General features: G+C 38.8%; 2 protein-coding genes across 3 annotated transcripts in view; both read left to right on the top strand.

The window, feature by feature from the left end:
- The window catches only part of gabra2b (gamma-aminobutyric acid type A receptor subunit alpha2b), a 30,255-nt gene extending 13,279 nt beyond the window's left edge, over positions 1–16,976 (top strand). For both annotated transcript variants that reach the window (XM_088294439.1, XM_088294440.1), the window contains exons 4-10: positions 276–343; positions 2,468–2,688; positions 4,064–4,146; positions 4,642–4,785; positions 12,324–12,476; positions 13,707–13,909; positions 15,341–16,976. In XM_088294439.1, the coding sequence (XP_088150565.1) occupies positions 276–343; positions 2,468–2,688; positions 4,064–4,146; positions 4,642–4,785; positions 12,324–12,476; positions 13,707–13,909; positions 15,341–15,649 (1,181 nt within the window). In that variant the 3' untranslated portion in view covers positions 15,650–16,976. The remainder of the gene's footprint in view (positions 1–275; positions 344–2,467; positions 2,689–4,063; positions 4,147–4,641; positions 4,786–12,323; positions 12,477–13,706; positions 13,910–15,340) is intronic.
- Positions 16,977–18,173: 1,197 nt separating this feature from the next.
- guf1 (GTP binding elongation factor GUF1) lies at positions 18,174–26,261 on the top strand. Its single transcript, XM_088293916.1, has 17 exons — positions 18,174–18,753; positions 18,849–18,960; positions 20,024–20,172; positions 20,473–20,553; positions 20,635–20,712; positions 21,086–21,169; positions 21,248–21,312; positions 21,415–21,618; positions 22,041–22,180; positions 22,365–22,488; positions 22,606–22,738; positions 23,017–23,160; positions 23,285–23,418; positions 23,810–23,911; positions 25,702–25,821; positions 25,911–25,947; positions 26,031–26,261. Exons 1-17 carry the CDS (start codon positions 18,556–18,558, stop codon positions 26,163–26,165), a joined length of 2,040 nt encoding a protein of 679 aa, XP_088150042.1. The 5' UTR covers positions 18,174–18,555; the 3' UTR covers positions 26,166–26,261.
- Positions 26,262–26,434: the final 173 nt, after the last annotated feature.

The following is a 26,434-nucleotide window of genomic DNA, read 5'->3' as shown; positions in this document are numbered from 1 at the left end:
CTCGTGTGTGAAAATGCCGGCTTCCTGATACCTTTCTATTGCAGAACGAGCGCGCATATTGTTGGATGTGTGAGAGTTGGGTAAGGTCGCAAATTGGAGTCAGATTACTTATTTGAGTTTACATTGGGTTAAAGTTAAATTCTAACATTGATATAAAGATAAATTCCAACAGTAGTTATAACAAATATGTGATTTAAAAAAAATTATAATCAATATGTGTTAAATTGAGGTTCTTTGCTGCTCAACTGAACGTCGAACTGTCTTGTGCCTTCCAGACAGGGTCACTGAGGTGAAGACGGACATCTTCGTCACCAGTTTTGGACCTGTCTCAGACACAGACATGGTGAGAGCAGATCCATTTTGAATGTTTAATGAACGTTCGCTGCTGTGACAAAATGTACTTAACCTCCTTTATTACATCATGATATTGGCAGAGCGCACCGCATATGCCTCAGAACTAAATCGGGACTGGTGTTCCTCTCTAAGCACCACGTCTATTCATGTGACAATAATCATCTTATGAATTATTGAAACTCCTCTTGTTATTCCTGCCAGTCCTTTGTTTATCCGAGGCTTTCCCTGCTTATCATTCTGAGACATGCGACCCACTCCACCTCATATCGTAAATGTCCCTCCCTTTGTTGAGGACCCATTTTCCAAGTGATTGATCCGTTGATTGAACGGCGACAATGCGGCTGTTCAATTCTCTCCTCTCTGAATGATATGTAAATGAGAAATCACTCGTGCGCACACAACCAGCCACAGTCGTGACGAGCAGGCCTCACACATGGAATCAGTCATGTTGAAGACAAATTTGAAAAATCCTCTTATTGAAATTAAATGCAACATTTTGGTAGGAACCAACATCTGACTGGCCTGAGGGGAATCTGTCCACGAATTTAGAACAGATTTTTCCTCAAGTCCATTTTAAAAACAGATGGGCGGGACACACGGGCAGGAGCAATAATTTATTCAACCTGCTGTTTTTTTCCCCCTGAAAATAATGGCTCCAAAATGAGTTTAGTTCGTTCGAAACATTTTGGTTACATCATGACTGATTGTGTCATTTTTCATCTCTTACTCACTACTATTACACTATTAATAAATACCACATTCTTACCTAAACTACACTGAGCCAAAAAAATCACCGCCCATCTCATAAAAGTGACTCACAAAGTACTGTTTTTATACCGATATAATGATGATCTTGTCTCAATTTACCCACAAGGGGCTCAATTTTTGCAGACAGTGGCGCAAATGCAGCAAAAGGGGTGTCTTGGAGACGCACTTGGCTGAGTGACTTTTTGGTGATGGTGACGGTCTAAATCTTCTACCTGTGCGGGCTACTTCTAAGTGGCTAGCACAGCATAGACAGCTGGTCTAACATGACATATTTCATTCATATGTCAAGATTATAAGTGCTATATTCTTTAAATCATCCAATAAATAAACGATCCGGGGCACTGCATTGCAAGACAACGAAAAAAGACTTTAATTGGCCATTATTGAAGTTGGCTTTAACCTCTCCCACAGTGGCGCAGACCTCCCTCTTGCATATTTCCCAAGAACAGGTTTAACTTGCATCTGCCCTCTGCTATCAAGTTAGAGCTGCCTTTATAAAGATAAATATACTATGTCGTGAAAAAATATCACTTGGCCAAAAGCTAATTTTAATTATAGGTGTCTTAAAATGCCCCTAAATGTATTTTTGACACTGATTTAAAAAAAAATTCTTTTTTAAGATTGCCCTATAAAAGCTTCTACCATGTGTTGTAATTTATAGCTTTGCCATTTCAAAGAAAAAAAAAATCAACATTTTGCGAATCGGATCGTTAATTCATTTATTATAAATATTAGCTATAGTATTATTATTTTTATTATTATTATGAAACCCTGATGTGCTATAGAATAAAAGAAGCAGATATTTATAGAATAAAACATATTTGGAATCAGCGCAAAAATGTCGCCATTCAATTATCTTATTGGAGGATTTTATCCTCCTCGTATGGCTTTTCCAGTTGCAAAAAATAAATAAATACATCTAGAAAAAATAGCCAGCGGTTTATCTTTTTCTTTCACTGGCTATGAGTGAAACAGATGAACACACAATTTAACACACATTTCATAGTGCAGGGCTCTGCACTCTTATATCATGTGTTTTCTGTTGACAACAGGGGAGTATGGGTCATGGATTTCTTTGCCTCAGAGGCAACTTGGGAAAAACTCAGATACGGGGAGCTGTGAAGAACAAGGAGAGTGCAGGCTTCACCTCTCAAACGAATATTGTCAAACCCGAAAAGTCACCCAGTGCTCAGGTTTAACGCGTCAGGTGGAGTACGATAAGAAATGTCAGCAGAGAGTACAACCTGTTTTAGTTCCCATTTTCCAATCAAGAATGGGAGTCTGTTGTATTTGCTGTCCACACAAACAGCAACAGTTGGACTGACAACATCTCCTCTTCCCTCAGGAATACACCATCGATGTTTTCTTCAGGCAAGCCTGGAAGGATGAGAGATTAAAATTTCATGGACCAATGAATGTTTTGCCTCTCAACAACCTGATGGCGAGTAAAATCTGGACCCCTGACACTTTCTTCCATAATGGGAAAAAGTCTGTTGCTCATAACATGACCATGCCTAATAAATTGCTGAGGATCAAAGATGACGGGACGTTGTTGTACACCATGAGGTAATTTATGTCCAACAATCTCATTTGACTGCGATGCAGCTTTAATCAATGTGCTGTGATTCATCATCTTAGGAAAGATTTGCTCTCGCCCTGGCAGTTACATGTTGTAATCAATAACTCTCAAAGCCATCATTTCTCCATGGATATACTGTGCTTGAATGCAGATAGAGTTCAGCAAATTATCACCAGGGGACGGAAACAGCTTCCCTTGCGATATAATACAGTGTCAGTCAAGCATGTGGTTTTCCACCACCTGGCATCCGTTTATCAATGTCAAGACAGACCACATGAATGATGATATAGTCGTCTCTTGCTAGAGCGCCATTAAATGTTTGTTCCAATTTAAGTATTTGCGAAGCCGAAGCCACGCGCCATTAAATGTTCGCGTCATCATTACATTGGATGCATAACTCGGATTATTCACGATATTGCGGTAATTTGGAGTGATTTTTTTTCCACATGGATTGTTACTGCTGAGCAGACTGAATGTTCAAAGTTTGGAATCACTTCTCATAAATTAAGCTCAATGTGAATACTACAATGCACAACTGATTTAAGTAAGTATGATAAAGTAAACATTGTTAGCTAATTCTATATAGCATATTGCTAGTGAGAACAAAAATATCCAGGATTGACAGCCACTGGTGCCTCGCGTAAACTGACTAGGCGTGTGGGAGGAATTTTCTTTCATTTGGTTATTTTCGTAGACTGACTCGGATACAAAGGGGCGTTTGCGCCATTGTGGGAGTGAACACAGCTGACTTACTTCCTGCCCAATAAAAGTGGCTCCACTCATTCTCTTTATTCGCTGGAGTCCATGCAGAAGATCAAAGCACGCCAAATATGTTTATAAGGAACTACAAGCAGACCTCTACTAAGCGAATGATGTAAATGTGATGTTCACCCCTGTGAACCGGGCACTTGGACACTGCTTTCCTTTGCAATCGTTTGTTTCAGTTTATGACATTAAAAAAAAGTGCCTCAGTAAGTAGTTAACAAATCAAAAACTGCACATCACATGCTTATATTTTAGTATGAAATGCTTGAAACTTTTGAATATATAGCAAATAAATATTGACTGTTATTATTGTTTACAGCCATGTATGCCATCAAAATATAATGAAAATATATAATTATAATTTGATGCTTTCCACAGCACTGTGTTTATTTTAGATGCGCTGATTACAGCACAGATGAATTATTTCTATCTCAAGATATGACAGATGGCAAATGTCTTGAATAGTGCACGAGTCGTGTGAGTTAGATTAGGGGTTGGGTGTTTTTTTTTTTTTTTTTTTTTTTTGATAGATGCCTAAATTCTGTTGATATTTTTTGATGCATTTTCCAAGTGTAATTGTCTGTGAATTGGACGCAGGTTAACCGTGCATGCAGAGTGCCCGATGCATCTGGAGGATTTCCCCATGGACTTTCACTCCTGTCCTCTTAAATTTGGCAGCTGTGAGTAACACGAATGATGATAGTGCTCATTGGAACGTATTTCTTTTTTTTTCCACTCTTCGCACATTCTCACTAAAACAAAGTTGCTGGCTCTTAAGACTAAAGTTCATCCGTGTACTGTCTGGGTGATGACTTGAATTTCCCAATTAAATATTTTGCCTGTCATTGCCACTTCCTTATATTTGATGCATTTGCCTTCTTCAATTTAAAATGCACGTTATTAAATTGATATAAAAGCATTGACATCTAATGCACACAAGTTCACAAATGTGACATAATTTTTTTTCTGTTGAATATACTGAAGGAACTACACCAACAACAAAAACATTTTATAGTCAATTGCTTAATTAGTAAAAATTTGTTTGCATCATTTTACTTGCACAGAGAGGTATTTGTCATTTCGATCACTCGTTTTATTTCTGGAAAATTCTCGGCGTGATAGCTGCCCCATATTCATGTTCTGTGGTGTGTTTTGTGTTTTTTTTTTTTCTTTAGATGCCTACACTATCTCGGAAGTAACTTACGCTTGGACTCTGAATGCCTCTGATTCCGTAGTAGTAGAAGGAGAAAGCTCGCGTCTGAATCAGTATGACTTACTTGGACAAACGGCGGGGCAGGAAACTATTAAATCAAGTACAGGTAAGTGCGTACTCAGATGAGGCCAAGTTTAGAGGGAACAAATTCAATTAAAGTCAATCTCGACTTGTTCACCTCACACCGACCCATCCTCCACATTCATCACCATTGCTGTTTAAAATCAATGTGGAAGCTCATTTATTGATTCTCACCAACACCCATCACCTCCAAACAGTTTCAGTGACGATGTCGAGCTGTTTTTTTTTTTCAATCAATCAATCAAATTTTATTTATATAGCACTTTTCATACATAAAATGCAGCTCAAAGTGCTGTACAATAAAAACATCCAAATTACAACAAAAAATTTTCACTTTTTTTGTTCAACTCCACGTTGCCGTTGGAAGCTATACTTTGTTAGCAGATCACTTTATGAATTAATTTAGTTTTCATGTCTTCTCACTTGAAAAAGCAAGATGAATGTTTTTTTTCAATGTTTTACAGAACACATTGCATTGGTTGAAATTCAAACTGTTTGACTGCATTATTAATACATCAGTGCTTTGAGATGTGTCCCAACTCCTGATTTATAATTTTTTCACAATATTAGCTTTCATTTGGCAAGCGCAAACTTGTGATACAATACCTGTATGGTGGCACTAAACATAATTCAACTCTCTTTACATTAGGCAGAACATTCCATTAAAAAGAAAAAATCAAGTTCTTTAATGCCACTCCCACTTAATGTTTGCTGTCAAATTAAACGGCAAATAAAGAGAGTGACGCATGTATTTAAATCAAATAAACTATGATGCCTTAAGAACGACCCCTGCTAGCTTAATGCTGTTGCGGAAAATAACTTTGCCATGCTAACAGTTAGCATTTGTGGATAGTTTTAAAACAAACAGATATTTGAACACAAATACTAACAGGCATATATTCTTTATCCTTTCTGAAAAAAATGTAATATCACAGCATCATAAGTAGCAGTAGAAGAAGTCAATTCTTTGTAATGTATGTCTACGTGACTGTATTATACAGTACTGCCACCTGGTGGCCAAGGTGGGCTAATCTCCAAACAGTTTCACGATTTACTCGCTATTGAATTATCACTCTGTTTTCATAAAGTACAACTTTAGAATGCTATATACCTTTAATAAGCAAAAATACAATTTATTATTATTATTATATAGTTTTTGATAAATGGCATTTCAATTCATTTCCGTGGAGAAAGATGATCTGCTGTACTTTGTACAAGAATTGCTTGCAGAAAGAATTAAACCCGTATCTGAAGGTGCCACTGTAGCGTTAATTTGCATTTAGCATATATCAGAAAAAGTAGGATGACAGGTGTGCTGCTACTCCTACAAAGTCCCACATGGAGAATGAAAATGGGCAGACCTTTAGATGCAGTCTAGTTGCTGTGTCTTTCTGTGTGTGTTTGCGTGTGTGCAAAAGGGGGAATAAATAAATAGCCATAAAAACAGAAGAATGGCGCTGATGCAGTACTGGACAAAAACAAAGGAAGTACATCCGCCAGTTGTGACAGAAAGCGATGCTCACATGATGACTGCTGTGCCTATCAGTGAGTTTCATATCCTATCGCAGTGCCCAAAATTCCCATTGATACTTGAGGTGCACGTAAATTGGGGCTTGACTTAAGCAACAATGATAGAAAGTTAATTTTGTGGTTCATGTGGGGATTTTGATTTGACTTTTTAAATATATCACTCTTTTTGTTTTAATATAACGACGTCAATGTCAGCCCCGCCCACAAATACTCCTCCACACTCCTTTATAATGGCTATTTGAGAAAGCCCAATTGAAAAGCATAATCTTCTGAGTGTATATGTGTCATTATTTATTATAAATACTTTCATTTGGCTTTGAAAAGCATTATCTTTGAAGGCTGTAGCTCAGCTCCTCAATCGAACTAGACCTGTAGTAATTGTAACATTTATATGGAAAACTGACATTGCCATGGCAACCCCAGATCTGGATATGCTATTTCCAGCTATTATTTTTGCTTGCACAGTACAGCTTTGCTGTCCGCTAAGGTGTACTTGTTGGACCCCCCCCCTTTCCCCCACCCCACCCCCCCAAAAAATAAAAAAAATAAAAAAATAAATAATTCACAATTACTCTGAATGCTTTTTGGCTGGATTTACATTTTGCCCAATTTCAAATTAATGCCTACTTCCGGTTATTTTGACCGTCTATGTTGTGTTTATGTCGGTGAAGTATATCAAACAAGATGTGAGTGCAGCCACCTGAATTGCACTTGAATGACTCCACAAAAGCATGCAGAGACAAAAACATTTCAGTTTTCGGGTAGTGTGATACTGGGAAGAATCTGAAAAATAAACATTTTACAATCCACTGTTTGTTTTCATCAGGAAAGCTCCCGAGTAGATGAGAGATCTGAAACTGTGTGTGATTCTCAAGACAGCATTGATCTAATTTTAGCAGTATTATTTAGTTGCAGAAACAGCATGGCACCGAGGGAGAGTCATCAGTACTGGGAGAGCACCGCTGCTTTCGTGTTTTCAGCCTGTTTGTCCGACTGCAAATGTGTATTCAGGCTCTGTTGCGCGTCTCATTCATTTATTTGGAGTTTCTCCTCATGGGCTTTATCGTGCGTCACTGTCTGTGGAGTAGGTTTCTCAATTTTTAGTCATAGAAATGATCTTTATTCAACAAGTGTTGATGCATGCTTTTAAAATAGCCAGCGGCCGGCATGTCGACCATTTAGGTAGACAAAAAAAAATTTGGGGATGTTGAACCTTGGTTAAAAAATGAAAAAAGGGGGGCTTTATTTCTCAATCTGTGTAATAAGCTAACAAAATATCTGACAGACAAATGAACATCTGCGTGGTCTTAAAGCCATGCAGCAAGTGCAAACTTGATTTTGAATGACTGCTCAAGTTGTACTATTTGGACAAGCGCAACAATAATAAGTGACAGCGAGGAGGTTTCCGCCTTCCAGTGTACTGCATTATTCATACAAACCAAGAACAAAAGGCCAGACGAATGCAAAGCTAATGTGAGACAGATATGCAATGCATTCCCGTTCTAGGACGAAAGTAACATTTTATACTTCCGAGTTTATCCGTTTGAAGAATAATTAACTCATTCACTTCCAGCCGAGTAAAAAAAAAAGGATCTTTGACGACTTTAGCCGTCGATGGCAGTGAATGAATTAATTCAAATTGGGTGATTATTACTATATACCCAGTGCGTTAGGTTGAGGATTTGACCGAGCATGTTGGGTCAAGATATTGATCCAACAAGAGTTAAAAAACTGATGAGCTCAAGCTACCAAGAAATGTTACCAATTTAGTCGTTTAACTGTGGTTAAAATGATTTGTAAATTAATTACCAGCAGTGATTTTTCTTATTAATCCTACATTCACTTTAGTTCAACTTCAGTTGCACAACCAAAAAGGCGACCATCTTTAGCTCTTCAGCCATCCCAAATCCAATCTTCAATCCAAACTGCTGGGTTAAAAGAATTCATTTTGTAAAGGAAGAAAACAATGCCATCTGCTCCGCCTTGTTCCAAATTATGATTCACCACTGAATATGTCACTACTGTCTATGTATGTCCCACATATCAAACAACACTAATTTTAACATCCTTTTTTCTACAAACTACACATATTGTGATACAGGTTATGTAAAAAGCTTGACATGAAAGCTTTTACAAGTTGTTTTCAATATTTAAAATTAAACCCTGTCCCTCTCCTTCCTTCCGTGACTGTTTCAGCTCCCCAGTGACTGCCTTTCACTATCAAGGGAATCCCAGCATCCATTTCATTCACTACTACTCTCCTTTCATGAACTAAACGCTCCTATCGAGGATAAGTGGTGCACGATGCCTTCCTAGGAAGAAAAATGCCCGGCGTTGACTGTTTCTTTGGTTTAACTAGTCGCTCTATATTATCTGATTGGCTGACTTTAAATGAATGATTCATTAGTGGTGTGTCAGGGTTTAATGTAGCGTACTTGCAAAGTAGGTCATTTGGCACGAGCAAATGTGCTCTCGGGCGTCACTGGGACGGACATCTTGCACGAACATGTGAACATAGCATCACGCGCTTGCAAAGTTGGTACGATTTCGCAACACGTTCATGTCCTACTTGTTACTTTAAAGCACTTGCATGTTGTACACTTGGCTGCGTCGACAAGCTTTACATATAGAACGCACATCTGAAGCCAGCTGAATGGGAATCGTGTTATTTAATCCGCACTGTTTCATGCAGCTAACAGGGGCCTTGACATTTCAGGGCGTAAATAATAGAAAGAAGGATGTGAGTTGTGTAAGTTTCCGGGTCTTGGTGATTCTGCCTCATTGCTGCCCGGTCTTGATTTACTGACACTTGAAAAGAGAACGGGAGTGTAACTATTACATTTTAAGATAAAAAAAAAAGAGATAACACTCATCAACAGCAAATAAGAGATGGCTTTATTTGTCCCTTGGATGTATTTTTTGAGCACATACAGTAATTAATAAAAATAAATCAGATAATTTTTGTTTTTAAGTTTGGTGATCTCTAAAAGCACCCTAATGTGCTGCAGTCGAGAAGTTGGGCCACTTTGGACCGGACTGCCGTTTGTCCCTCAGATGAAAAAAAATGAATAAATAAGTTCATCCGCTTTATTTTGTATTCGAGGCTGAGAAATATTTTATTTCTCTTCGTTAAATCGATCACTTGTCGCATGTCAAGATGCGAACTGTCTCGGTTGCGTTCCGCTAATATTGCACCCATAAGCTTGCAAAATGAGTAAAACAGACCACGTACGAAGCCCGCTGTGCACAATATGCGGCAAGAAACATCACCTCCATGCTTGATGGTGGTCCGCAAAAGTTATGAGCTTGTATGAACTGGTTCGGGGGCCCACGGGTTGAGCGCATTCACTTTTAACGGGCAGACCTCGTTAGAACAGGACACAGATTCAGGGTGTCACCTGTTGTGATCAAAGCGCAGCCACTAAACATGTGCTCGGATGACAGAGGGCATCATTGCTGTGGAGAGCTTGCCAAAATGTGGCCTGAGGAGTTTGCAAATGTGGAATTATACCACCTTTAGGGGATGCTGCCCATTTCCCTTCCGATACGGTTGCTATGGTAACACGCTTTTTAAATGGATATGTTGTGAGGCCCAAGATGGATCATTGGGGAAATGGTATTGTTTATCAGTAGTTTCAGCATGCAATTACTACCTTTTGGGCGCAGGAGTGTCGTTTGGTATCGCCAAAGCATGGATACAGTATTCGGCAGTCAATATCGGATTTTTACGATAGGCAGAGTTGGTGCACAGACAGAAGTCATGCATTCCCTGATTGAAAGTGGGATGGACCGGACAGTTTTACGTTGCATGAGTACCACTGACCCTTGAGTATTTTTCAGGGATTTGAGGAAGATTGGGTAACTTTGACCCATGGTTGGGTTTATTACTATAGTGAGCAAATCGGGTTGAAGCTTGGCTTTGGGTGGGCTGATGAGCTATTGTCGGTCGCCATTTTTGATAATTTTGTATATTGAAGTCAAAGTAAATTCAGTTTCAACGCTTGAAAACTGTTGTATAAAAAGGGACCGAGCTATTATTTGGGTCAACTTGACCGAACCTTTTGGATTGTTTTGGACGAAATGGCTCAATTTTGGGGGGACAATTGGGTCGAACTGACCCAGGTGATATATTGGTTACATTTTGACACAAATTTGGTTATTTCTGACTATTTTTCGAGTGCAGCGTTTTTAGAAAACGTTGGTGGTGGCTGGATGTCTCCATGGGCAGCATTGCTGACTCTAATAACAGTTGGGTAAAAAATAACCCAATTTAGGTAAAAAAAAAATGGAGCAATCCACTATTACAAAAAATCGGCTCCTTTTGTATAGACTGGTTAGTTGCATACAAAACAACACAAAAAGGAGTTGTTTTGTATAAAACAGTTGAGTTAGATCGTTAAATTTTACAAGCAAATTGGGTTATTTTTGACCCAACTGTTTTTAGCGTGTGGACATCAGGCACGTTTTTCAAATCCGTCCGCTTGAATGGTAACATCCAGTTCTGTCCCAAGCCAAGACCCTTAACGCTCTATCTTTGCAGCCACTACTATTCACAAACCAGGAAACGGTGGGCTGGTTGTGTCACCAAGTGTAAAAAAAAAAATTTATTAGTCATTTATTTATTTATTTTTTACTAGAGCTTTACTGATAATCTGGTAACACATTCCCTGGTATCTTTAATTTATGAGAATAGGTAGCTTGAAAACTTCAGTTACACTTGCATTCACAATATTTGTCACCATGGAGGCTATCTGACGCTCATTTAAAGTAGTCATTTAAATGGCTCGACACCGTTTTTCCCCCCTGATGGCGAAACTTCAATCCATAATGAGATGTTGAAAAGATTTGTCCGAAGTTGGGTATGCAACTGGCGGGGGAGGCAACGATGGGGGGGGGAGCACCTCCATCTCTCTGTCATATATTTGAGAGACGTGAACATGAGATCTTGTCTCCAACATCTGTGGGATGCTCTAATTATGATCTTGCCTCTCAACAAGCGATCACAGGCTTCTCCTGAGAAAATTCATCACATCCTTTTGATTCTTTCCACCCGCACACGCCTGCTTCCTCCCCCAGCCACTTCAGAGGCATCAATGCTGGCATGCAAATTAAATTACACAAGATATATAGGTCCATGGGATACTGCAAGTGCACTCAATGCCTGGAAATTCCACAGCACGCGCGTGTGTGTACGGCAACCGAGAAAACCATCTTGCAGGCAACACAGGGCCCATATAAAATTTGTAGTAATAATAAAAAGACATAATGAAAAAAATCTTTGAGGATTAGCCGTTGGAATTGACAGCGGCTCCCCCCTTTCTGCTCTCTGAAAAGGTCTTTCCTCTGCCAAGAAGCAACATGTACGACGTAACTAGGCCTTCATTTCAGATGGCAGCAAATGAGCTATGTTTCTCTGTTCTGTTGCCATGGGTAACACATCTCCTTCTCATGTCTAATCGTGGCTTCTCTTTCAGAAGGCCTGCCTAACGCTGCAGCACTTGCACTGTGAAGGAATCCCTGTACTTTGTGGATATGCTCACTAATGTCGTTGACATCTTGTGAAATCTGCCCCAGAGAAGGCCGTCTTCAATATATCATGTATATATAATATAAAAATACCAATAGAATTTAGGTTCATTTAAAATTCCATGTTAAAAATGATAGTCTTGAGAATGATTGCAAGTGTTCCTGCCAAAATACTCAGAATGTTCCCGATAGCGGTTAACATCTCCGAAATCTGTGTGGCTTCGCTGAGACCTCAGAGGTGTTCCGTTTTAGAGGTTTCACTGTCATAGATATTTGTGAAGAATTTCATGCTAAAATTGCTGAAGAACTGTTTCATAGGAATAATTCCAACAAAGCCATTTACTTTACTTTGAATGTGGTAGATTGTGTCATCATTCATTCATTCCATTGTCAATTGTTTAGAATCCGTTCCTGCAACGTCACTCATCATGGATTCATATTTCCTATTCTGATCCAATTCTGCAGCAGCAGTTGTGATGCTTTGAACTGACCTCCCTTTCCGCTCAGGTGAATACACCGTGATGACAGCTCATTTCCATCTGAAGAGGAAGATTGGCTATTTTGTCATCCAGACGTACCTCCCATGCATCATGACCGTCATCCTCTCCCAAGTGTCTTTCTGGCTGAATAGAGAATCAGTGCCAGCGAGAACTGTATTTGGTAAGCGTGTGCATCACTCTTTGACAATACTCTTCCAGTGCTCGTTCTTCCATTGCCAGCTCAGCATTACAGCGGGCCATTCTACAAAATACAGTGTATTGAACTCATCTCATGTTATGAATCTTGATTTTCAATTCACATGAAAGCAATGGAATCACCCCAGTTCGGAAAATTTGTAAGCGCAAGGCTGAATGAAAAGAATGTCTGGAAGCACCGGAGAAATGGGACTTGAAAAGAGGAGACGTGCCTTAAATGCTTGACTGCTTTTTCTGTATAGCTGAACATGCTTGTAATCCAAGTGGAAGTAAAAGGAATGACCTAAGACTGGTTAGCTCAAGGAAGAAACCGCACGAGAAGTCAGGATCTCTTTTCAGATCACAAAATGGCTTCCCAGGTCAACGAGTGCTGAATATTCATGATTATCAGGGCTTTTGTGGTAACTCTCTTGGCTATAAAGAAAAGTGAAGGCTGACTGTTTTTTGGTTTTTTTTAATTGTTAAAGTAGAAGTCAACCCGAAAAGATTCTTCCCAAGAATATGTTTTTATGCAGCTTCACTAGTCAAAACATGGCATTGTGATGAATATTGCCCTTGTGGAATATGAGTCAATCAGTCTCTCTCATTGACCCGTTTTTAGCCATCTCAGAGGGCAGCCATTTTGTCACTTTGTGTCAATTGCAAATCACAGGTGCTCAGTGCCCAGCTAATGACCAATCATGGCTCAGCTTCAGGAAACAGGTGTTTGTAAAAGCATGGATAAGCTTCAACTGATCTGCTCGGATCAAGCAACCCTTCAGTCTGAATGTTTTCCGGGTGCTAAGAGGCTGTTTCGGTGAGCGGTGTTTTTTTTTAGCGCTGAAACTCAGGTCCAAGTCTATCAGCACCCCAAGATTTCAGACTTAGTCTTTGTTTTTTTTTAGAGATGCTGACTCCAACAGCAAACCTCTTTTTTTTTGCCAATTATGTAATTTCTGTTTTGTTTGGAAGAAGGAAAGTTCATCCAGTTGTTAATTTGCTTTAGACAGTGTTAATTGAACTGCTGTCATTTTTACGGACATTGATAAATATAGCTGAGTCAGCTGTTTGGTAGTTCACATTCCAAAGCCTTTGACTCAACAGACTCAACAACAGGGGTCCAAGGACTGATCCTTGAGGAACCCCCTAGGCCACATGACCACATGAAATCATGAATCTTAGAATATTTTCAAGGTTGTTTTCTTTGTGCTTTCAGGGGTGACCACTGTGCTCACAATGACGACGCTGAGTATAAGCGCTCGCAACTCCCTTCCCAAGGTTGCATACGCCACCGCCATGGACTGGTTCATCGCTGTCTGCTATGCTTTTGTCTTCTCTGCTTTGATTGAGTTTGCCACAGTCAATTACTTCACCAAGCGTGGCTGGGCTTGGGATGGGAAGAGTGTTGTGACTGACAAGGTGATGAGAAGAACCAATTTTGACAAAGATTAGCGATATATTTTTTTTTATTTTGCTACACATCAACACAAAACACTATTTAGGAAATATGATGATTCCAGATTAGCCTTAAACTATGTAATATGTAGCATCTTGAAAAAATAATGTCCCAGTGGTGCTAAATCTAATAAATTTTGCTTGATTAAAACACACACCCCATACGCCAACAAATCAAGCCAAATTGAATAATTCGTTTTAGTATTTATTACCATCTGTCCACTTTATATCGCGCTTTTCTTTATTAGAGTCACAGGTGAGCTGCAACCAAGCAGTTTACACCCTGCGATTGTTGCCAGCCTATCACAGCGTTTAATGTCATAATAAAACAGTTCGACAATATCATATCAATACTGAAGAATGAAGCTGTAGGTTGAATGCAATCTGTTTCAGGAATATCATAAAAACATGTTTGTTTACTTGTAATGGCAAAATAAATGAAGTGTAAAAATAGTAAATCTCGAACTGTAATAACAAAACGACTCACCCTTTGATGACGCATGATGTCAACAAGGCACAGTGTAAGGCTTGCCGAAGGCTGGTGACTCCATGCGTTGGGCTTTCCCACAATGTTAACGAATTCATTCGCTCATGTAAATGACTCATCATACAGTCACAAATGTGATTATGACATTTGACTGGGAGGCGGGATTCTTTACATAAACACTAAGCATAGTAGTGGACACTATTTTTCGTCATTTATTTATTGATGTTGACTCATTGTTGACTTTTCCATGTTGTCTTGGGTATCTAGGACACCGGTCCGTCTTTTCATCGCTAAGTCTTTTCATACGCTTAATATCAAGATTAATTTCGGGTATATGGAATAAGAATAAAAAAGATGAATCCATCCTTCCTCAATCTCTGGGAGTTTTCCTTTTGGCCTTATAGTGCCCCCTGCTGTCGACTTAATTCAACGTCAAAGTGCCCTCGGCTCTTATTGGGAACGTCACGGATCACCTGTTTTCTAGGTTTGGTCATGTGATGTTTGTAATGCGTGCTAGCAACGATTTCAGTCGACAGCGTCCTAAGGTTGATGAAAATGGATGGATTCATCGACTTAATATTAATCAGAATGCTGTACCGTGTTCACACGAATTGGGGTGCATATGAATGCAAATTTTCCCCGTTAAAAGTAGTAGTGAATTGAAAACAGCAATTTGTAACTTTTTTTGTGTGATTTATGATCCCTTTTTTGGGTCCAACTTGGTAAATGCTCTCATTGTATAGCTGCAGGGTCGTAGTTAAAGTGTTCATTTTCATTCTACTTTGACAGAGGTGTCAAAAGCAGATCTTGGAAGGCCGCTTTCCTGCATTCATTCACAGTTCATGTGTGAAATTTTTTGTGCGCTTGCCTTCTATAAATTTCAGTTTATTGTTTTGGTCTCTTGGCAGAAAAAAGAAAGGACATCTGTGATCAAGAAGAACAACGCCTATGCTGTAGCAGTGGCCAATTATGCGCCTAATATTACCAAGGATTCAAGCACCCTTCCAACCATTGCTAAAGGAGGCGTTTCGGAACCCAACAAGGCCAAAGGAGACGGCAAGGTCCCCGAGAGCAAAAAGACATTCAATAGCGTTAGCAAAATTGACAGGATGTCAAGGATTTTGTTCCCTGTTCTCTTTGGTTCCTTCAACCTTGTTTACTGGGCCACCTACTTAAACAGAGAACCCGTCATCAAGGACATGGTCCCCTCCACTTAGAGGCCAGCTTTAACAAGTTCTGGTCAGGGGGCCTCCGAACCAAATACCTCCAGCAACTGTGTGTACATACAGTACTTTTGCAGAGTGATGTCCTGGATTGCAGTGTGATCCTCTAGCTCCGCCTATTTTCTACACCGTCTGCAGCACTTTTGACAACTCTGTCTTTTGTAAATGTCTGTCTATTTATATTCCCTTTTCAATGTGCGATGACTTCTATTAGAATGTGTATTTCCTTGAAAGTATGTTTCCAGTTTGCGTATGTGTGCACTGTACATACTATATCAATGTAAACACAAACATGTACAATGATTTAAAGTTACTTCTAAATAATTTCAATTTTGATGTAATCAACACCATTCGCTTGATGTTTTCTTGTCGTTTTCTTCTGAGTGAACGAGATTATATGATGACATTTGGATTTCGTTTGACTGTTTTCTGTTTTGCCATTCACATGTGGCCTGACTTGTTCTGTCCAGGCCAATGCAAAAACACAATTATATGCTATTGTTACAGAATCCATGTTTTGACGATCCATTTGGGGCACTAATCAATATTTAAAAAAAACATACAAACATATTCAGTGTGTTCTCGGATGAAATGTATTCATAATATTTTATTATAATTGCTAATAAATTGTTACAACTTTAAAAATGACAATTTACAGGTATATTCCAAGCTGAGATATGTTCACGTGACAAGCCTTAAGATGCATTTCCACATATGACCACCAAGGGGGGTAATAGTGCAGGACAATGCACCGGAAGTTAAAAGTTACTATCACCAGTTAACATTTACTATTCAGACGTCTTTCAATCAGGTGTTTGTTTTTTTGTGTGGGAATAGTTGTGTAGCAAGGTGCGAGACTAAACCAAAACAGTACATTTGTAATATTCTTGTTACAATATTAAGTATAAAACATTTGTGCTGTGTTTGTTTACTTCAAATTGTATTTATAATTTAATGGCTGAAGTAACTTGAAATTAAAAGATTTCAGATGAACTGTAAAATAAAAAAAAAAAAACAAGTGACAGTCCTTTTCTGGTGTTATATTGTGAAAGGTACAGCAATCTTGTTGTGGTGTGTCGTGAAATATTTCTTCTGACACACAGAGCGGATAGATTGTGTGTGTGTGTTTTTTATTTTTATTTATTTGTTTTAGGAGAAATACTCTGAACCCCATATCAGTAGCCACACATTGTGCATTCACTTTCAATAATTTTATGCACTTAACAACAGTCTATTTTTATTGATTGTTTGATGAAATGCATGGCATAACAATCTTGCTTGCTTTCTTATCTTGCTCACCGCTCCTTCTTTTCAGACATACTCCCAGGCATCGTATTAAAATTCTTATACATTTCAGATAAAAATGATTGTCCAGAGGTTCGATGCGGTCGGTTTCTAATAAAATATATCACCTGAAAATTATCTATTTACTTATTTGGGCGATTTTTTTAATATTGGTACTAATACTAATATTGTTAAAAGTGCAGTGAATTATAGATTGATGTTTTGATTTCAGAACAAAAAAATGTCAGAAGAAAGAATCGAAGCCACGGTCAAACTGTCAATGTGGAAAATCCTTTCTTAAATCTACAGGCAATTTTTACACTAAGGCAAACAAAAGTGTAAAAGTGACCACTGTATATTATAAATCACTCCTAACATTATTGCCAGAGGTCTCAGATGGCAGTGAGTTGCCTCAAAGGTTTCCCATTTTAGATCCAGTCAAAGCAGCAAATGTTGTACAGCCCATTACTTCCCATATTTCAAACTCTTACTGTAGCATGTTGCCTACATCTTTATTTGCCTAAAATTAAGATTAGGATTTAATGACTGATGATGCCATTAAAGTTACAGCAACACAGACTTTTGTTTTGAATTTTGCTCACTTGCTCAACAGAATCAAAATCTAACTTAAAACGCTTACCATGGTTACAATCAGCCCATACAAGGACAACGATGACTGCGATGTGGTCCGCAATTGAAACACGTTTGAAATCAAGCCAATACGGTAACGCTTTTGTAAATGTGAAGAATTTATTTTTTTTGGGTCTCCGACCAATTTGACTCAGCCAAGACACCTATTTTACGTTTGAAAAAAATTAAATCTCACTGTGGACAAAAGAATGTAACAAAAAATACACCGTTTAATTACATTTGTACTTATGAATAATTGTAAGGCATAAAGAGATTAAAATAGATCCAATATGTTCTAAAAAATTAATAAATACAAATTAAAAAACTAATTCTGACAAATTTTCAATGAAGACGCCATTAATTTGTCATTATGTATTGTATTCTATTACTTCATAATACAGTAATAAAATGTTATAGAAACACATTAATACAAATTAAAATCTATTCGTGCATGTATCAAAACAAATTGGTTATAATTTGAAGGTGAGACGAGGCAGGCAGACAGAAAGTGTGTCGATATGTTGTACAAAGGCTGCTGCTATCCGAGAAGCAGATTCGTTACCATAGCAACTGGAACTCGTTTTTTATTCTTCATTTGGCAGGCAAAGTGGGCTGGGCTTTAATCGGGTTCATCGAGTTTACTTAAAATAAATTTGTTGGTCTGTATTATTTGGATTCAGCATGCTTGTAGCGATAGTGTATTTCTCTTTGTCCGTTTTACTTGCGGAGCGAAGACTCAATTTCCCAGAATCCTCTGCTGCTGAAACGTCACCAATATGTCAGCGCCCGAGAGGTTCGTGTTCGGGGTCGTCACAGGAATGTAAATTGACAAAATATCAGGATTTTAAAAATAATTGTTACTTTCCATGAATACAAAATAATGTGACGGTCTTAGCCTTGTTGGCAACGTTTTGTTATACCCCATCAGCAGTGGATAATTTCTATTTTACCTACGTTTACCATGCTGTGGGATTATTAAACGAATTATGATTGTTTCTGTCGTTCGCCGGTGGTGTGGAACGCCGCAGTCTCGATGTGTTTTACTGTTTAAAATGTGCAGGCGGAAAGTGCCAAACTATAGTATGAGTTATTCGGTTTTAAAACGTTGCTGGATGAAGCGGCTGCCTGTTCTGTATAATAATTTCCAGCCGCAGCTTTCGAACATCAGCACAAAAAGTGACAAGGTAACACCGATTGTGAAATTAAATCAAGCACTTTGTTTTCTATTTAGAAACTTAAATGTTGCAGTGACTAAATTTTGTTTTATTCTGTCGTGTAGGAAGTCATTGACCTATCCAAGTTTCCTGTGGATAGAATCAGGAATTTTTGCATCATTGCACATATTGACCATGGGAAAAGCACACTGGCTGACAGACTATTGGAAATGACAGGTATGTTTGCAATAACAGCTGGATAACGTACTACCGATCAGTAGATCTGATTAATTCTATTTTGTATATTCAATTTGCGATAAACGTCTTTTTTTTCTCGCTATGATGAAAGCAGATTAATTGAATTGCATTTTAGGAGTACGTACATCACATCTTAGTTTAGTGCATGTCGGAACAAAATCGTTGCTAAATTTCAAACACGCATGCAAAGTCTATCGAGATCCTATAGAGACCTTGGATTAAAAAATGCACAGCAGATGACAGTACATTAAAGTACAATACAACAGCTTCTTGCGTTCCAAATAGTCATGGCTTGATATTAGATTCTGACAGCATCATAACCGTGATCCAAAATATTACAATATCACGGTATTTTACAGCTATAAAATTGCCTTTTGTGAAATATTTGGGGAAAAACAGCCTTTTCCCACATTGAGCACAATCTATTTTATTATTAAACAAAAATGAAATAGAACAAATATATACCATGTTAAGTTTAAATAAATGTTCATGTTAATAATGTTAATTTTTCTGCATCAGACCTGCGTGCTCCTCGTATTGTTCTTGGGTCTAATTGGGACCTCCTATTGTCATTTATTTATTTATTTATTTATTTATTCATTTATTTTGAAATGTACAAAACAAAATGGCGACCATGTTTGCGGTGTCTGTTTCGTCTCTCGCCCTCCCTCCTCCTCCTCCACGCGTAACCGCCGCTGATAAGGAGAAAAGTTACTTTGAGGCAATTCATTTGATAGAGGTGTCTTATTTTCTCAACTCTGCAAGCAGCCAATCATATTGTGCCCTGCTTAGACGTCCCCTCAAAAAGAGAAAAGAAGAGCTCATTACCGGTCACAACCGGTACTAGCGGTTATTGAAACCTTGACTTTTTAGCCTAGTTCCAGTCAAACGATATAGATGACACATTTTTAACTTGGATATTATATCTCTTTATGTTGTTTAGGTGGACCGAGAAGTGGCCCATTAGGTTCCATCATTCATGTTTTGGGTTTTCGCAAACAATGAGTTGAAGTCAATTCTAATTACTGCCTGTTATTAACAGGCGCCATCGCAAAGACAGACAAGAACAAACAGGTTCTGGACAAGCTCCAGGTGGAGCGAGAGAGAGGCATAACCGTGAAGGCCCAGACCGCCTCTTTATTTTACACACACCACGGTCAGCAGCACCTCCTGAACCTCATTGATACACCTGTAAGTCCTTCATTTGAATTTGTGGAATAAAGTCAAACGCAGTCCATTATGGGCTATTATTTGCTTGCTGTGTTCCAATTCCCTAGGAGATAATGGAAATAGAAAAAAAAATAGTTCCAGTTCCAGCTAGAGTCAAGCTGTTGCCATTGTGACGCCATTATTGACTGTCTCGAAAATGTCGTTCAGTTACATTTTTGCGTTAAATGTGACGTGTAAATCTATTTCAAATTTGATCACTTTTTTAATAAAACTATATTCCTTCTGCTGATGAGATCTGATTTTATGTGCATCCCTCCACAGGGTCACGTTGACTTTAGCTATGAAGTGTCTCGCTCCATATCTGCCTGTCAGGGTGTCCTGCTGATTGTCGACGCCAATCAGGTACAAGAGAATCGGCGTGGTTGTTTCTGCATATGTGTGTGTAGCCGATGCATGCTATTATTGATGTCTGTGGCGTTCAAGGGCATTCAAGCGCAGACGGTGGCTAACTTCTACCTGGCTTTTGAAGCTCAACTCACGATCATCCCTGTTATTAACAAGGTAATAAACTGTGCTTCTCATTTGAGTGCAACCTTGTTTTTGTGAAAGTCTTAGCACCCTTAAAGTTGTACAGATGGAACTGAATTTGACCAACATGCATTTTTGTGTGAGGAGGATTTGACAGAATTTGACTTGACGTGGGTCACGGCATTACATGTGTTTCTGACTATATTGGGCAACAGTTTTTTTTTTTTTTTTAAGTATTTATATTTGCTGTTTGGGTAGATGCGAGCATGTATAGTTGGTGTATTTGGATGATGAAGTCTGCACAGGATTATGTGCGACTTTGGCAGTTAAGCTAATGTACATGTTTTTGGTCTTGAAGGCCATTATGATCTGTCTGATACTTTATTTCCAATTACTAATGCATCAGATTGATTTGAAAAATGCCGATCCAGAGAGAGTGGAGTCACAGATTGAAAAAGTGTTTGACATTCCTCGTGAGGACTGCATTCGGGTGAGTTGAACACTTTTCAATGCTATCAGCTTCATCATGTGTAGATGTAATTGTTTTTGTCAATTCCTCTTTTGTCAGATTTCTGCTAAACTGGGTACAAATGTTGAAAATGTTCTCCAAGCGGTTGTAGAGAGAATTCCGCCGTAAGAAACCGCCCAAGAAAGTTTTCATCATTTGGGACAAGAGGCGATGTTGGCATGTATCACTTCATGCACCCCCCCCCCCCCCCCCCCATGTTCCCGCAGGCCTTCGGCAATTGTTCACGACCCATTCAAAGCACTAGTCTTTGACTCCAATTTTGACCACTACAGAGGAGTCGTGGCTAACATCGCTGTGTTTGCGGGTCATATAAAAAAAGGTGACAAGATCGTGTCAGCATATCTTGGTAAAACCTACGAGGTCAACGAGCTTGGACTTCTTCGCCCAGAGGAGCACCCCACACAGAAACTGTAAGATGCTGTCTTGACTCAAGACATTTTTTAAACGGTGTTCTTTTTTGAACAAAAGTGACCGAAGAATGGTGTGATCCGCTACTCAGGTGTCACACAAAAGTCATTCAACACAGACAGTGCATCATGTGACCTCAAAATAATTTTCATGCTCTGACTCAATGGTTTATGATATGTTGTGTTATTAATTAGAGGTTTTTCACAATTGAATCACACATTTTGCAATTTTCGTTTTTAATTGTGACTTTAAATTTGATAAAGCAGTAAATCTGTGGTAGTTCTACAAAAAGGCTCAACAATGAGTCTTTGCATCAAGCATGGATCGACAGTAGAATAATGCAATATTAATGCACAAATTCACCCATTTGTCCAAAAAGATGCTTCTTATGCTTGTTTTGAGTTTGTGATGGTTTGCATGTCAGATTTGCCGGACAGGTGGGCTACCTCATAGCCGGGATGAAGGAAGTAAAGGAGGCGCAGATTGGGGACACCCTCTACCACCAGGACCAGCCCGTGGAAGTTCTGCCCGGCTTCAAACCAGCCAAAGCGATGGTGTTTGCTGGTAAGACATATCGTCATGTGATGTGGCATTTTGACCGAGCGTACCAAAAGAAAAAAAAACGTTCTCCCATAGTGGAGCTGAGAGACAATCCAGTTTATATCCCACCACTTAAAAAAAGGAATATGGAGATGCGCCAGGACCGCCATCAACATCTCTCTGAATTTAGCTGTGGCTTGTTCCCTAGGTATGTATCCAGTGGACCAGTCAGAATACCCGGGCCTTCGTAGCGCCATCGAGAGACTGACACTAAACGACTCGAGCGTCACAGTGCAGAGAGACAGCAGCTTGGCCCTCGGCGCTGGTTGGAGGTCAGTTCCAAACTGGTTGTACGATCCCTAACTAATCATGCCAGTTCTGACATGTTTCGGTGTTTATGGGTGAATAAGCAGACTGCGTTCTCTGTAATGAATGTCATGTGACGCTAGGCTGGGCTTCCTGGGACTCCTTCATATGGAGGTGTTTAATCAGAGGCTGGAGCAGGAATACAATGCCTCTGTTATCATAACAGCACCAACGGTGCCTTATAAGGCCGTGCTCTCGTCACCTAGACTCATCAAGGTAAGATTTGTTCCCTCACTGTGTATCCTATCTGTAGTTTAGAGTTGCGTTGCATTCACTGCCAGCAAAATGCAAGTTTCCAGAACTGTAATTAATGATATGCTGTCTGGTAGTGCTCATGGACTAAGATGAAATCCTGACTGATGGAAGTATATTTGCAAATACACCAAAAGTGATTTTTGAATCCAATTTTGCTTCTCCAGCATCAATATAAACTTGTACTGAAGATAATGGCTCGTGCAACTTGCACATTTAAATCTTGTTGGCACTTTTTACAGGAACATGGCAAGGAAGAGATTACAATAGTGAACCCAGCTCAGTTCCCGGACAGATCGGTTGTGTCAGAGTATTTAGAACCAATGGTGCTCGGGACCATTTTAGCACCTGACACATATACTGGGAAGATTATGACCCTCTGCTTGGTAAGATTTTTTTCTATCCTCCTTTACATATTTCCTGCTTAAGAGACATGCACCTGATTATTTTTCTGAATTTGCAATTTACACCCAAAAAAAAAAAAATCATGTGTTGTCTGTAACCGTGTAGAATCGCAGAGGCGTCCAAAATAATATGGTGTACGTCGATGACCATCGTGTGATGATGAAGTATGTCTTTCCTTTAAATGAAATTGTTGTGGATTTCTATGACCTCCTCAAGTCTCTCTCTTCTGGATATGCCAGGTAAAATACTTCATGGAAGATCACAGTTCATTTTCACCCTTGAAAATTTGCCAAAGTGAAAAAAATTGTTACAAATAAAAACGGGCAGAATCATCACATTTATGAGACCTTGACATGCAAACAGGAATTCAGAAGATTCAGAATTAATCCTCCCATCCATTCAAAATATATGTATTCTTATATAACAATGAACCCCGATATAAAATAATGACATATTTAAATCAGCCATAAATCCAATCGCCAGTTAATTTGCACTCTGGTCAGTCATGGTAATGTTGTCCAACGCTCATCTTTATTGTGTATAACGCACGAACGGACATGGAATTTTAGCACACTACATGCATTGTGAGTCTTCAACATGTAACGTCCATTTTGATTTTCTCCTTCATAGCTTCGATTATGAAAATGCAGGCTATCAGGCGGCTGACCTTATAAAGATGGATATTCTTTTGAATGGGCGCCCGGTGGAAGAACTCACCATAATTGTGCACAGGTAGGTTTCATACAGCAGAGGTTAGACATGGTGGAATTAAATAAGTCCTTTCCCACCATGATTAAATAGCCAAATCCACTAATTGCGTGGCCTTACAAAACATTCATCCCCTGGTTGATTGTTTTTTTTTTGGACGTCCCACATAAACTATATCCCGATGATAATCCATAGTATATTATAGACATAAAACAAGTTCATTATTTTGTGAAGTAACTTTCATATTTAAAATGTGCTTTTTTTCCCATATGGATTTCTGTGGCATTCACAAGTCTCAGGAAAACTCCATGATTTACAACCAGCCTCAAACTTTGTCATAGGCGGTTCTGCACGCATGAGACGGTTACACATGTGGTTGGGCCAGAAGTCTTGGCTGGACATTGTGTTTACCTGGAAGGTACACAAGCCACACACAAATGGGAGAATTTAGTCCTAAATGATCATTTGATGAACCTGACCCAGTAGAAAGTGGAAAAGTTGCACATACAAAAGAAGTTGGCTTTGGGTTACAATCCTGAACTGCAGACTTTAAACCCTTTAAAACTATTCATTTGAAATATGCTGACGTGTCCATTTAAATCCATCCAGTCTTCTGACAGGTAACAGGTTGCTCATATATAGATTGAAATGATGTGCATTAATTACCAAGGGGCATACATGAGATGTGTGAAATATTTCACAGTGGATCTGTTGCGAACACCCTTGACTTTGTCGTGATGGGCTGATTGTCATCATTCTGCTGAGCTGGATGCTCCGATAGTCGATTGATTGCTTGACATGCAGTCTATATCTCGTTACATGGACACGCATTAATCCATGTAAAGAAATCCCCGAGTTTTAATCATCGTCCTCAATCTCACTACAAAGGTTAAAATGGGCCTTAATTGCTGTTAAGATTAGTCCGAGTTTATGGAGTATAAAATGTGTTTGATAACCAGGGTAACATGGAAAGAAACTGTCTACTTGGCAGTCACTGTTACATTTTCTATTACGGTATTACGTAGCAGACAAGGACAATGGAGTCAGAGATCAAAAGTGATGACGCACACAAGTAGTGCTCAATTTATGCGCCAAAACCAGTAGAGTAGAAGCAAGTGCTCATCCTGGTACTGGTAATTGAAGTCTTTCAAATCACTGATGAAGGCTGCTCTTCCAACCGTGTCTGCTACAGCCCTTTGGTGCTGTGCCCAGCATGGTCTTACTTGAAAATTCTTTCAATGGGATTTCAAGGGCGGATGCTGTAAATCAAATTTTCTGGAGCTACTGGAGTTGTTGTCAGATGGCTATTCAGATGATATCATGAGAGAAGGGGTGGGCAAACTTTTTGATTGGCGGGCCACAAAGGGTTCTAAAATTTGACAGATGGATGGAGTGTTTTGGTAACCTCACCTCATGGGAGAAAAAAAATACATTTAATTTTAAATGAAAGTGAACAAGAGCATTACAACAATATATGTGTCTTTGAAAGACCACATTATTTAGAAAATAAAACATTAACAAGGTTTATTCATTTAATTTTTATTAAAGTTCGGCGGGCCGGATTACAATGTTTAGCGGGCCGCATGTGGCCCCCGGGCCGCAGTTTGCGCATGTCTGCATTAGAGGATTGCATGTGTATTAGGTTGAGTCTGTTGTCCATATTTTAATGAAATTTCTATGAATGGAATTAATGTATTTTTTGTTTCATATACGTCACTTTGTTACAGCTGCAGTTGATGCTCAAAGTGTTTTAGAAATAGTTGAGTTCTCAAATGTGTTTTTTCAAATTTTCTATTTTTATTTTCTCTTTGCAGAGCACGTGCATATAGCACAGGAAAAACCATATGTGAGCGACTCAAGGATTCCATACCAAGACAAATGTTTGAGATTGCTGTACAAGCAGCTATTGGAAGTAAAATCATTGCAAGAGAAACGTGAGTAAAAACTGATTTATTTACTATGCAGTAGTATGCACCAAAACGTGCCTTTAGTCGAGTAACATCCCAGTGTGTGGCTCTTTCAGAATAAAGGCGTACAGAAAAAATGTCCTCGCAAAATGTGTAAGTGTCATTTAGTTTTTCTGTTTATATTGTCATTTGTCATGCCATTCCCACAAATGAAATTAAGCATTCTTTGTTGCAAGTATGGAGGTGACATAACACGCAAGATGAAGCTCCTGAAGAAACAGGCAGAAGGCAAAAAGAAGATGAGGCGTATTGGCAACGTGGACGTACCCAAAGATGTTTTTATTGATGTTCTGAAGAGGAAAGACAAATAGAATAACTGTATTATATTAAAAAAAATTAGTATATTTCCATGGAGGTCTATTAGTGAATGACTGCGTTGTTCACGACTAAATAAAATGGTACTGAAATCATTGTGTTAAATTTCGCTTTTTATACTCATGGAAAATAAAAGCATTAATGGAAAAAGTTTAATTCATTAAGTTTAAGCAAGAACACATATTACCATTAGCGTACATTGTCTAAGATAAGATAAGATAAGATGTCCTTTATTAGTACAACAATGGGGAAATTTGAGGTGTTA

The sequence above is a fragment of the Idiotropiscis lumnitzeri genome, chromosome 4 (genome assembly GCF_059441095.1).
Source record: "Idiotropiscis lumnitzeri isolate Australia: NSW breed Sydney's pygmy pipehorse chromosome 4, RoL_Ilum_1.0, whole genome shotgun sequence".
NCBI classification, from domain to species: domain Eukaryota; kingdom Metazoa; phylum Chordata; class Actinopteri; order Syngnathiformes; family Syngnathidae; genus Idiotropiscis; species Idiotropiscis lumnitzeri.
The sequence above is the reverse complement of the archived record's forward strand: the minus strand, read 5'-3'. Positions and strand labels throughout refer to the sequence as shown.